This window comes from Salvelinus fontinalis, chromosome 22, assembly GCF_029448725.1.
Source record: "Salvelinus fontinalis isolate EN_2023a chromosome 22, ASM2944872v1, whole genome shotgun sequence".
Taxonomy (NCBI): Eukaryota; Metazoa; Chordata; class Actinopteri; order Salmoniformes; family Salmonidae; genus Salvelinus; species Salvelinus fontinalis.
Window position 1 is genome coordinate 159106 of NC_074686.1, and position 11642 is coordinate 170747.

The 11642-nt window shown below is 41.6% G+C and overlaps 1 protein-coding gene across 2 annotated transcripts in view; it reads left to right on the forward strand.

The window, feature by feature from the left end:
* The window catches only part of LOC129819495 (sorting nexin-27-like), a 35625-nt gene extending 26144 nt beyond the window's left edge, over positions 1-9481 (forward strand). The window contains exons 12-13 of one of the 2 annotated variants that reach the window (XM_055875798.1): positions 5028-5076; positions 5587-5656. In XM_055875798.1, the coding sequence (XP_055731773.1) occupies positions 5028-5076; positions 5587-5606 (69 nt within the window). In that variant the 3' untranslated portion in view covers positions 5607-5656. Of the gene's footprint in view, positions 1-5027; positions 5077-5586 lie in introns of both variants that reach the window. The other variant, XM_055875797.1, reaches the window with a different exon arrangement.
* Positions 9482-11642: the final 2161 nt, after the last annotated feature.

The following is an 11642-nucleotide window of genomic DNA, read 5'->3' on the forward strand; positions in this document are numbered from 1 at the left end:
TCACGTTAGTCTCATCCCAAACGTCGTAAATTGTTGATTATCTGCACGAACCCAGTCTTCACTATGAGTCATCCATACATCAATTGTCTTAAATCATTTATTTATTACTAACTAATTCATTCACAGAAATGCATAAACAAACAAACAAACTTAAAAAGGGTTACATGAAATGGGAGAAATATGCCCTAGTGGCTGAACCGGCATGGCGGCTCGTTAGACAAAAGGGAGAATTGGGGGTCGATTCAGAAGTCACTACAGAGTATACTCTTTATAACAATTGACATGCTAATCCTTACACATGAACGCTCACTCATTCGGGAACAATTGCAATCAATATATATATATTTACGCTCGGTGTGTGTCGTCTTGATCGTTGGAGAGAAGTTAGTTTCTGTTGGAGTGAAGTTAGTTTCTGTTGGAGTTCCTTCTGTCTCGGTTATTGTGGATAGTTCAGTGACATTCGTTATAGAATGGATGTTTCGGCAGCTGTCTTTCTTCGCGTTCAATGATACCGAATTCCTAGCTGCAGACTAGTAGTCAATATCAAAGACTTGTTCTTATTCGGCTAAGAGTTTAACCACGTGGTATGGTTAAAGACTCAGCAATTGTACTTAACCTTCTTTCTCCCCATGGAGAGGAAACATGGTCTAATGGTAATTTCTCAGAGTTGACTTTTATTCAGATAGCAGAAAGGGGCTGTCCTTGGATGTCTGACCCAACTGGCTCAGGGGCGGGTCCTCGGGTTTAGTTCAAATCAAAAAGCGATTTGTATTTTTCTTAATTAAACAGTCCAAAATCATATTACACAATTATACAAACAGTATCATACTCACTCTTTCATTTTATACAACAAACAGATGTAAACCTCATATCTGAGGTTATTATATAAACAGCGGTATGGTAATGTAGTCCCACAGTCTCTCATGAGTTTCCCACATGGTGACCAATGGACATGTTAATAGCTGGACTCTCCACCGATCTTTTATACTTTTGCAGGAACATGAAATATGTTCGTACCTCAAGTTCTGTGAGGTGGGAGAAAATTCCTTTGTCCTGAAAGTTTACCCTCTGTCTAATACTGTTGGGCCATGAGGAGATTCTCAGGAATTTACGACGTATCTCTGTGACCACAGCATGGGTTGAAGGGGCAGGGAAAGGCAGGGAGAGGGGAATGGGGTTTGCAATACCCAAGCAGGCGACGTCATGACAATCCCAAATGGCACCCTATACTTTTTATTGTGCACCACATTTGACAAGGGCCCGTAAGGGCTACAGGGCCTCATAACTGTTGCGTGAATTTCACAATTTACATTTAGAAACTTGCTGCATGCCATACATGCGCATGTTTCCCGTTCTAAATCAGCATTGTCGTGAAACTGTGAACGAGCATTAAAACTCCGCTTGGAAAACGCCTCCGTTCACCTTTCGCGGTGACAATAACGCCCTTTATTTGCTGTGTGCAAAAAAACGAATTGTGATTCAAAATTTAGTTTATCAATAGATTATTATTGGGTTGATATGTCCTGCCTTGGTCTAGGCTCTGAGATGAATTGGGCAATGATGTCGCGCTCCTATTGAACAGCAATACTGCCTACCAGTACTGTGAAATATTTTATATAAGCTACTGGTCTATTGACTGTGTTGGCAGAAAGTTCTAATCTTTAGCAGTAATTTATGCTGTATCTGGAAAAGTACTATTAAAAACTTCCTTCAATGTGAAAGATCAGCTGTTAAATATGAATGTATACTGGTATTATAAACCACGCAAAAGTTGAAATATATATAGCCTATCTATTTACTCTATCTATTTAAAATTAAATGAGATGTGCGTGGTGATTTGTTGTATGTCTCCTTCGGAAATATGAACCCATTACGGCCCGAAAAGATGGATTATAAAAGGTTTGAACACATCTACTCATTCCAGGGTTTTCATTTATGCTATTGTCTGCATTGTAGAATAGCGAAGACGTGAAATAACACATATGGAATCACGTCTTAAACGAATCAAACTATATCGAGATCTTCTGTTGATTCTAAATCTAAAAACACGGATTTTTGCTCTTATGGCAAATGGTTGCATTCTTGTTCATGTTTTATTTTTTTACGGATAACGTTTTCATCATATCCTCCATTTGCACAGGATACTTACTTGCCAGCTTGCAATGCAATATTTCAACCACCTAGCAAATGTGCGTACGCATGGTCTAAAGTTTGCAGGGAGGTGAGCACATACGTAAAGTTAAAATGTCAACTTGTGTGTGAACTGGCGCATGCACATTTTGGGCTATATTTTGTACGGTTTATAAGTGAGGCCCCTGGTCAAAAGTAGTGCACTAAAATAGGGAATAACAGGGTTTTTTTCTGCATCAAAAAGGGGTTTAGGCAGGAGGTGTGGCAATGAGCACAGTCGGGAAAATACTATTCATGCATACAAGGAATGGCCATTTTTCATTACGAGCTTAATGGAAACATGCAACAATAGCAAGTCTTACAGTCAAAAAGGCTATAGCCTATTATTGAACAGAAATGTTAACTCAAAAAAAGAGGCAAAAAAGAGGCACACAGTCTGCTGAGCGAAAACTTGAACGTTGTGAAAATTCTGTGCCACTTCCGGCTTGCGTTTATTGTTTAAGTTAGTTTTAACAGTGGCCAACTATGCTACTGTGGCTATTTGATCATAATGTCGGCCTACCGGAGTGGCGTACCATAAGAACCAATGGAGAAAAATGCATCACATTACATTTTAACGTGGAAATAGCTGTTCTATCATTCAGCCTACAGTAGCAGCCAATATGTGGTGTTCAGTGCCTACATTCCATCAGAACATTTTTTGAGAGGAAAAAGAACATGCAGGGCTTGACATTATCTTGTTTATCCACTTGTTCTTCAGACAAGGTGACTGAAAATGTTGTTTGATGCAAGAAACCACTTTACAAAATACCATTTATTATTATTTCCATACCATTATTAGAGAAAATCAAATGATGCTACCCTCTGCCTGTTGGCTGCTTAGCTTATTCAAGACCGTCTGAAATACAACACTTCCCTTTTAAGACATAAAAAAGCTCTTTACCTGACTGGCTTTCTAAGATGTCTAGAAATGCACACATTTTGTGCTCTTGTTGGAAGCAACCACTCCACCATTGTTGACTAGAAATGAACTATAACTGGGCTAATAACTCACTAACTAGCAAAGAATATGAACAAATATGAACAAACATGCAGCTCTCGCTTTGATCTCGAAACAAGGCATCTACTCGCGATCACTCATACTGTAGCCTAAACACAGTCCAGTTCAATGTGAATGGCACAGATTCATATATGGACATGGCTATTTGCATATAGAGGCCTACTGCAGCTCTGATTGGTTATGGCACACAGGTCTGTGTAGAGTACTCCAATGTGCTCTGCCTACAAGAAAATCTCTTGCAGTTAGTTTTGCATCCTAAATCTTGTGTAGTTTGTAGTCGTGCCTGTCAATGCAATAGAATCCTACTCCAATGTGCTCTGCCTACAAGAAAATCTCTTGCAGTTAGTTTTGCATCCTAAATCTTGTGTAGTTCGTAGTCGTGCCAGTCAATGCAATAGAATCCTACTCCAATGTGCTCTGCCTACAAGAAAATCTCTTGCAATTAGTTTTGCATCCTAAATCTTGTGTAGTTCGTAGTCGTGCCTGTCAATGCAATAGAATCCTACTCCAATGTGCTCTGCCTACAAGAAAATCTCTTGCAGTTAGTTTTGCATCCTAAATCTTGCGTAGTTCGTTTTGTTTCAGTATGTTACATTAAAACGGGCTAATATTGCGTTGATTCGCTCACAATTGCCACAGAAGAGCGAAGCGTTGATTTGTTAACTAAAGGGGAAAACTGTTGAAAAGTTGAGTGAAGTTCAATCTCGTGCTTCTCTGCGCGGGCTCATATTTCTTCTACGCGGCAGTCCGAGGTGGAACCGCACGCAGTTTAGAGGGAACATTGTTGTACATGCAACTCCTGTAATGAAGCAGCAAATTTAACGTCATTTGCCAAAATGCGATTCGTGGGACAGCGCTGTTTTATTCAGCGCACCTAATGCGAGAGGTTCCATATGTGTAAATAAAGGTTCAATTAAATTGAAAATCTGTTAAACTCAGAAAAAGGGGGAATCTAAATATGTAACAACTAGGATGGGTTGCTAATATGACTAGGATTGTGCCTTTGGCTTCTGGACAACGAGAGAAAGTTGATATGAAAACCAATAGAGCAGTAGACAAATTATGGTTAATGGCATAAGGAAGTTTTTATAAAAGAATTGCCTCCACGTTTTTGCTAGGCTACTTTGAAGCAAGGTAAGACATACCTCATTAAGTAAAGTAAAACGTTCAGGGTTTAAATGATTATACTGCGTCAAGTTCACATTTCACAGTGGTGCCTATCTTTGAGATTGAGAAATAAAAATTGTAGTCCTTTTTAATCGTGGCCATCAACGTTTTCAGCACGCGATTGCATTTAGAATTGTTGGGTTTATAAAAGCACGTTTCACTCCAGTACTGTCTTTTTTTAGGCGCTCTCACGTTGTCTGACAGGTGATAGGCTATTTTCCCGCATCTCGAATTAGGCTCTGTATGCTGTGCGTGTGATAAATATGATACATAACAACTAACGAATACCCATGCGCCAATTAAACTCACTAAATTATGCAAAATCCCTGAACAGGATGCCATTTGGGACACAGCCATTGTCTTACAATGTTATATAAATATACATGTTTTATTGTCACATACACTGGATAGGTGCAGTGCAATGTGTTACAGGGTCAGCCATAGTAGTACGGCATCCCTGGAGAAAATCGGGGTGAAGTGTCTTGCTTAAGGGCACATAGACAGATTGTTCACCTTGTTGGTTCAGGTATTCGAACCAGCGACCTTTCAGTTACTGGCCCAAGAGTTTTAGACAATTTACGACATTAGGCTGTCTAAATGTCAATTTAACCCCTCTCTCTGCCGATGGTTCTTGTCTCACACTTTTCTCCTTTCCCTATCCACATTTTAGGTTGAAAAAGAGGCCTCTGACAAAGACAACCAGAACTGCAGTAACAATGGTAAGTGTGGTCTGGGAAGATCTTGTTGTCCAACATAAACCACATGAACCCTTCACAATGCTGCAGTTTCCAGTAAGTACATGTTGGATATGAGAGGAAGTGAGAGAGATAAAGATTTTATGAGTTTTAACAGTCCACTATACTCAGTGACATAAAAGCTTAAAGCACCCAAGTCCAACACTCCCAGTAGGTAAGAATGAGTGAGAACAGAATTAAGTTAATCATCTTCTGGGGTGAGGTGTACAGGAGCACAAATACAGGTGTATGCTTATGGGCATAAAAGAACAGCAGCCATGTGATCCACATCAAGGGCACTTCACTAAGATGAATAGACACAGACTGATAGGTATTTACCCTGTGGGAGAGTGATACAGCAAAGGCAAATGAAGAGCAAGGGAATATGAATGCCAGATGCAAAGTGACCAGTGAAGACAAATGAACAGTAAAGGCAGCAAGTGTAGAGTGAACATTGGACACCGTCTGCTCTGATTGTTCCATTTCTATCTGCAGCTTTACTGGTCAGGAAGTGAGCGGTTGAGTATGGTTTCTTGAACCTTCTCTCTGTTCTAGAATATCTCCCTGCTCTGGAGACACAGAAGGGGTGGCGCCATCTAGGGGGCGAGATCGCCACATCCTAAATACTCCACCAGAATCGGTCCACTCACGCCGTCACAGCCGAGAACGCCATCTGCAAAAGAAACAACAAAAGACAACTGAGGCGATTCACTCCAGAAACTGGAAACCAATTATATTTATTTTTAATGTTTTTTAATGTATCACACAAACCCAGGAATTCGCAGATAGACGACGAGCAATGAAGGGGGAAAAAAACATGTCATTACTAGATGTTCATAGAACAGCATATACTTTTCCCTCCGCGCATCACCCCTGACATGAGGCGGGACACTAGCTGAGTTCTTCCACCCCACTGGTTGAGGAAACCGAACAGTACAGTGCGATTGGTCAATGTTCACAGCAGCCTGCGACACCATTGGACGAAGGGAACACCTTGACGTGATCAACAGATGACACACGCCAGCCAGGAAGCCAGCCGGCATCTGCGATGTGATTGTGAAGGCCAGTTCTGCAACACGTTTGGTCCGGGCCAATGCTTTCAATGTGCCTCTGGTCTGCTGAACTACAAGATGACATGCTGGGAAACATGATAGAGGGTGGGCGGGACACCATTGTCACTGGCAATGCTAAACGGGATATAGCATTGTTTTCACTGACGCAGGACATTATCAGATTATGTTTTTTGGACAAGGGGGGTAAGAAACAAAAGGTATCTGTCAAAAGCCAAGGAGGCTGTAGGCTACAAAAATAGTCACACAATCTGTATATAAGCTCCCAGTAATTAATTGGGTGGTTTACCCAATCAATTACTGGGAGTGTGTGTGTGCAACTCTATTTTTATAGTCTACAGTTTACTCGGCATTAGTCAGCACCTCTAACTTTTTTGGGGTGTGCGCCAGCTCATTGCTTTTCAAAAGATTAGGAGACAAAAGTAACCGATGCAAGGGGTTATGTTGTACACTTATGTTTTAGGAAAACCTGCTTTAGTGATTGATTTAATATAAGAGCTCAAGAAATTACTTTCTTATTCTAACCGTGTAGAAAGTTGACAGTGGCGCTTCCTCCTTGGCTTCTCATCCTTGCTCTATTTTTCACATTTTCCAACCTATCTAATACACTCTTGTTTAGAATGTCTGTTGGCAGTTCACCACCACTGAAAGTGTGAACATTTATCCCTTTAAAATTGTTGTGGTAATTCAGTAGAATCTCCAAGTTCAGAGATAAAATGTGTTTTTTCATCAGTGGTGTTTGCATCTACTCAGTGAAGTCAGGGCTTGACCTTGAACTTAACGTTCAGAGAAACTACAAACGAAGTGAAAATTTCCCCCCACTCTGAGTATTGATCTATGCATACAGACTGGGAGAAAGGGATGGAAGTAGTGTATTGTGTTTGTGTTCGGGTGCAGTGCTTAGCGCAACCAGCAGAGAGCAGTAGAGTACTACTAAAGTACCACTCCGTACTACTGAGTCAGTGTTGAGCGGACCAAGCGAGGGAAAGGTCTTTCAGGACCTTCCGTAGAGATTGCTTCCCTGGGCTCTGTAACTCACCACTGAGTACTGCTCTGCAGTTTGTTTAACTGTGTCAGGAGGACAAATGGTGCGTGTGTGTGCACCTGTGTCTGCGTGTGTTCCTGCGTAGAAGTAAGTGCATTAACAAGTGGGAGCGTGGCCACAGCAGCCCGAGCAGGTACAGTTATGATGCAGGTTGTCTCTCTGTTGCCCCTCATTGCACCTTGCCTAACCAAATGGTTATAGTATTAGGCTGGTGTGAGCATGCGTCTCCAGTCTTCCCTCAGTATTGTTAAGGCGGTAGGCCCGATTGGGGCGTGGCCATGGGGGTTTAGGTTTTGAGGCAGCAGATAAAGACTCAAGGCGGCATCCCAAATGGCACCCTATTCCCGAGGTAGTGCACTTCTCTTGACCGGGGCCCATAGGGCTACATAGGTAATAGGGTGCCATTTGGGATGCAACCCAGAGAGGGTTATGCAGGGTGACAGCTGTGCAGATAGAGATGGATGGGTGGCATTTCCCCTCCCCTAGCGAGCTATGCCTTGCAGCGTCTTCAGGCTGTGTAAGGTTAGCCCACATCCCTTCCATGCCTCAACTTTGTTGAAATGAAGGCTATTACTGAAGTTTGACAGGTGTAAAATTGTACCATTCTTAATTGCATGGTTCTGCACTCTTGCCTCCCGAAAGGAGAATTGGCAATGACAGAACGTAACACTAGCATGTCCGTTATAAATGCCACTGCTGCATTCTGAAAGGAGTGCTGAAGATGTGCAATTGAGGTGCTGCCTATTCGTTTTGACAGGCAGAGTAATAGCCAATTTAGAGATGGATGACATAAAGATAGCAGATGCTCTACCAGAACGTGTGTGTGGTTTTGAGAGAGGGGAGAGCGACAACTAGCGCGTGCGCGCGCCTCCTTTCAGTGTGCCAGTGTTCCATTCCTCCACTCCAGGTTGGTCTGCCATCAGACTAGATGTGGTTGCCTTGGCAGCACTACGCTGTCTGAGCATGCCCAGTCTAACATCGCCCCAGACCACGTAACTGACTCACTCACACTTATAACGTATTCATGTTAATGTTCTTTAATGTTTGTCATCATAATGGTATGTGTCCTTGAGATAAAGCATTTGACAGACTTCGGTGTACGTCCCTAGGCTGTAGCAGGTGCTCTCTTAGCTTTTATACCCTGGGAATACAGAGGCACAGACACGCATACAAATACACAGGTGCACACTTGTATGTAGAGTGGGGTGTCCTTGTCATCAGTGGTCCATCGTCATGGTAACAGGGAGCAGGAGCCGGCAAGATGCCAGTGATACTAAGAAGATGTCTTTGTTTAATTTGCTCCAAGCGACAATAACGCTAGTCACCTGCACATACTTTGCTTTATCTCTATAATGTCCGTTTTAAGAGAATTATCATGTCTCCCCTATCGAATGGATTTCAAAGGTCAGTCACCCCTGTACCTTTTTTGTTGCGGTATTATTAAAAGGTCAGTGTCCTCCTCTGATAGCAGCTTGACACTGATGTAGTCCAGTTACACCACCCTTCTGAACGGAACAACGCCACTCCGGGGCTACTTTCAGTAGCCAAATAATGTCAAACTTTGAGGATAGAAAAGTCATGAATTGAGCTGGTATGACTCCTTATTCTGCATGTCAGAGAGGGGTGTTTGTTCTACATGCTGTATTTCTATCTGAACGTTCCAAAATGTTCTGCCCTGCTGAACGCACCACAGCGATAAAGGACATCACACACTTCTTTCCATATGTGCTAGACGTTCTAAAAGAATAACATGGTAGGCCTTTGTGTAGTTAAAACATTTTATTTCTGTACCTTATGCTTCAGGTGAGCAGGGCTTTTGTTCGAAGGCAAGTATAGGCACATTAAAACCGAGACTTGTTTCTTCTTCAGCATAACTTGTAAATTATTGCAAAATTGTAATTTGGATAAAAATGCACTTTCTCTCGATTGAAAACGTATAATTTATTTCAGCAAATTACTAAAGTTGTGGGAAATCATAGTGTTGTGTGCTAGCACCACTGTTGGTCAGTTATTTTGTGTAGGGTATTTGGCAAAGCAAGAGCTAACTTAAATATACATTAAGTCAAGTTCTGGAAGTAAAGCAGTGTTGCATTTACTCAAACTAAAGACATGAATTAACAACTGATACTGAAACTCAAATGGTAAGTTTTTTTTTATATCTCACAATATATGAAGGTTTACTAACCAATGTAAAAAAGGAAAAACTGGTTTGAAAATGTAATGTAGAGTAACAAATTGTAATGTTATTTTAAATAAAATGATATATTGAAGAAAAGTGTTCCAAATGTTTTGTTTACTGTACTTCCTGTTCATCCCTAGGGGAAATACTAATTGATTGTGGTCACACACACACTCAGTCTTGTTTTACTAACCTTGTGGGAACATTCAAAATCCTATTTTTCCTAAACTTAACCGAAATTCTTACTCCACACTAATTCTAACCCTTAAACCCCATAGAAATAGTATTTTTCCTTGGGGATCGACAACATTTTCCCAGTTGGTCTAATATTTGTTAGTTTACTATTCTTGTGGGTACTTGTGGTCCCCACAATTATGGTTAAACACGTGCACGCACACTGAATGTTAAAGGTAAAATCCACCCAAAATAACCAATTCCTATAACTTATGTGAGAACAATATTTGTGAACAAATGTTTAAATTTGTTGTTTATAAGGTTGGTAGCAATGTGAAAATCTGTTGCAGCTCAAGTCCACTACAAAACCCACAATGCAATGCTCTCTTTATGAGCAAATGTAGCTACACACAATAATACCAAAGTCAATATCACCATGTGAAGGGACTAGTTAACTGTAATATCGCCTTAAACTGAATTATCAATTTAGGAGTCTACAATCTCACCATGTTCAACCTGCAGATCGATGTGCCTCTCAGAGTGGAGCCTGACATTAGCAACGGCACCATGCAATGCACCCTGGACTGAAGAGGCAAAAAGACTTATAGTTAAAGAGCACTGACAAATAATGAAGGTCCAATGGGCACTCCATGCAAAGGTCTTTATTGTGCTGTCAGTCAGTCTGCTAGCACAAGCAAAGGTGAAATGGACTCTTACCTGAGCAAAATAAAAGGTTACATAAATTATCTGGAATTTATCCTTGATCGCTCCTCTTTAGCCTTAACAAATGGCTTATTTGAATTTCTCATTATGGTAGAGGAATTTGGTTTGTTCAGGTAGATTCATATAGGGCTCGGGACATTATTTAGGAGATTACAACAGCCCACAGTGCAGCTCTAATCGAGAGGTTGCAGCTGTATGTCAAACCTGGCACCCCAGTGGTAATGGACACCGACTGAGTCCCAAATTGCACTATTCACTACAAAAGCTGCATTCTCACAGGCAGGCCAATTCTGGTCTTTTGCCAATAATTGGGCAAAATATTGGGCTGCCTGTCTAAACGGTAAACCATTTTGCAGTACTTTTTAGGCCAATGGGCCCTGGTCAAAAGTAGTACACTATATAGAGAATTATGTTTTTACCTGACAGTACATTTTAGGTTATCGGTGATAAAGCAGGTACTTTTGTCTTCAGTTGGAGTTCAACATTTCATTAGTTCATGAACAATTTTCATTTGATTCTCTTGATTTCTGTTTTATTTATTTCACATTGATCATGGAAGTCTGAGCTACAATTGAATTCAACCCACGTACACTTTGAAACCCTGACCAACCTAGCTGTTCCAGGTGAGATTCTCTCCATCTGCAAGTCCATTTCTACCTAAAGAATAATGTTCCGGACTTAATCAACAAAGACACAGTATAAAAATCAACTGACCCATGTTTCAGTCCACCTCGGAAACTGCCCAATTTTGACTTACGGCCAGACTACAGTCCCTTCGTTGGCTCACTAATCGCCCGCGACCAGCTGGCCACTTAACCTTGTGACCGCAGAGGTCTGGGACAGCTGAATGACAGTCAGCTCGGTGAGTGAATGTGGCTTGGCAGGCTTAGGTTGTATTCCAAATGGCACCCGTTTCCTTATATGGTTTACCACTTTTGACAAGAGCCATATGGGCCCAAAGAGGGTGTAGGCTGAAATTTGGGACGCATATTTAATCAAGGTTAACGATGCATCCCCAGGTGGGACTGGGCGGGTACAAGCATTAATCACGGTCCTGAGCAGGTCTGCCGCTCTCTACCTCACGTCAGCGCTTCCGTCCGGCCGGTAATGAAAAGGCATTGATCAGCCGCACAACATTGAGAATATGGCCGTATTATACAGAACTGTCTTAGGGAAACTGAGCAAATGGTGGGGGGTGCTGAGAGGGTGCAATTTTTAAGGTTGTTGACCTACAAGCCCTGTGTATTCAGTGTGTGTGTGTGTAATGGATGTGTTCGTGTGCTATGTAAATGGTGTGTGCAGTATTAACAGTTGTGTGTGACTGGTGTTTATCTAAGTGTGCCTGCCACAGGCATGTGTT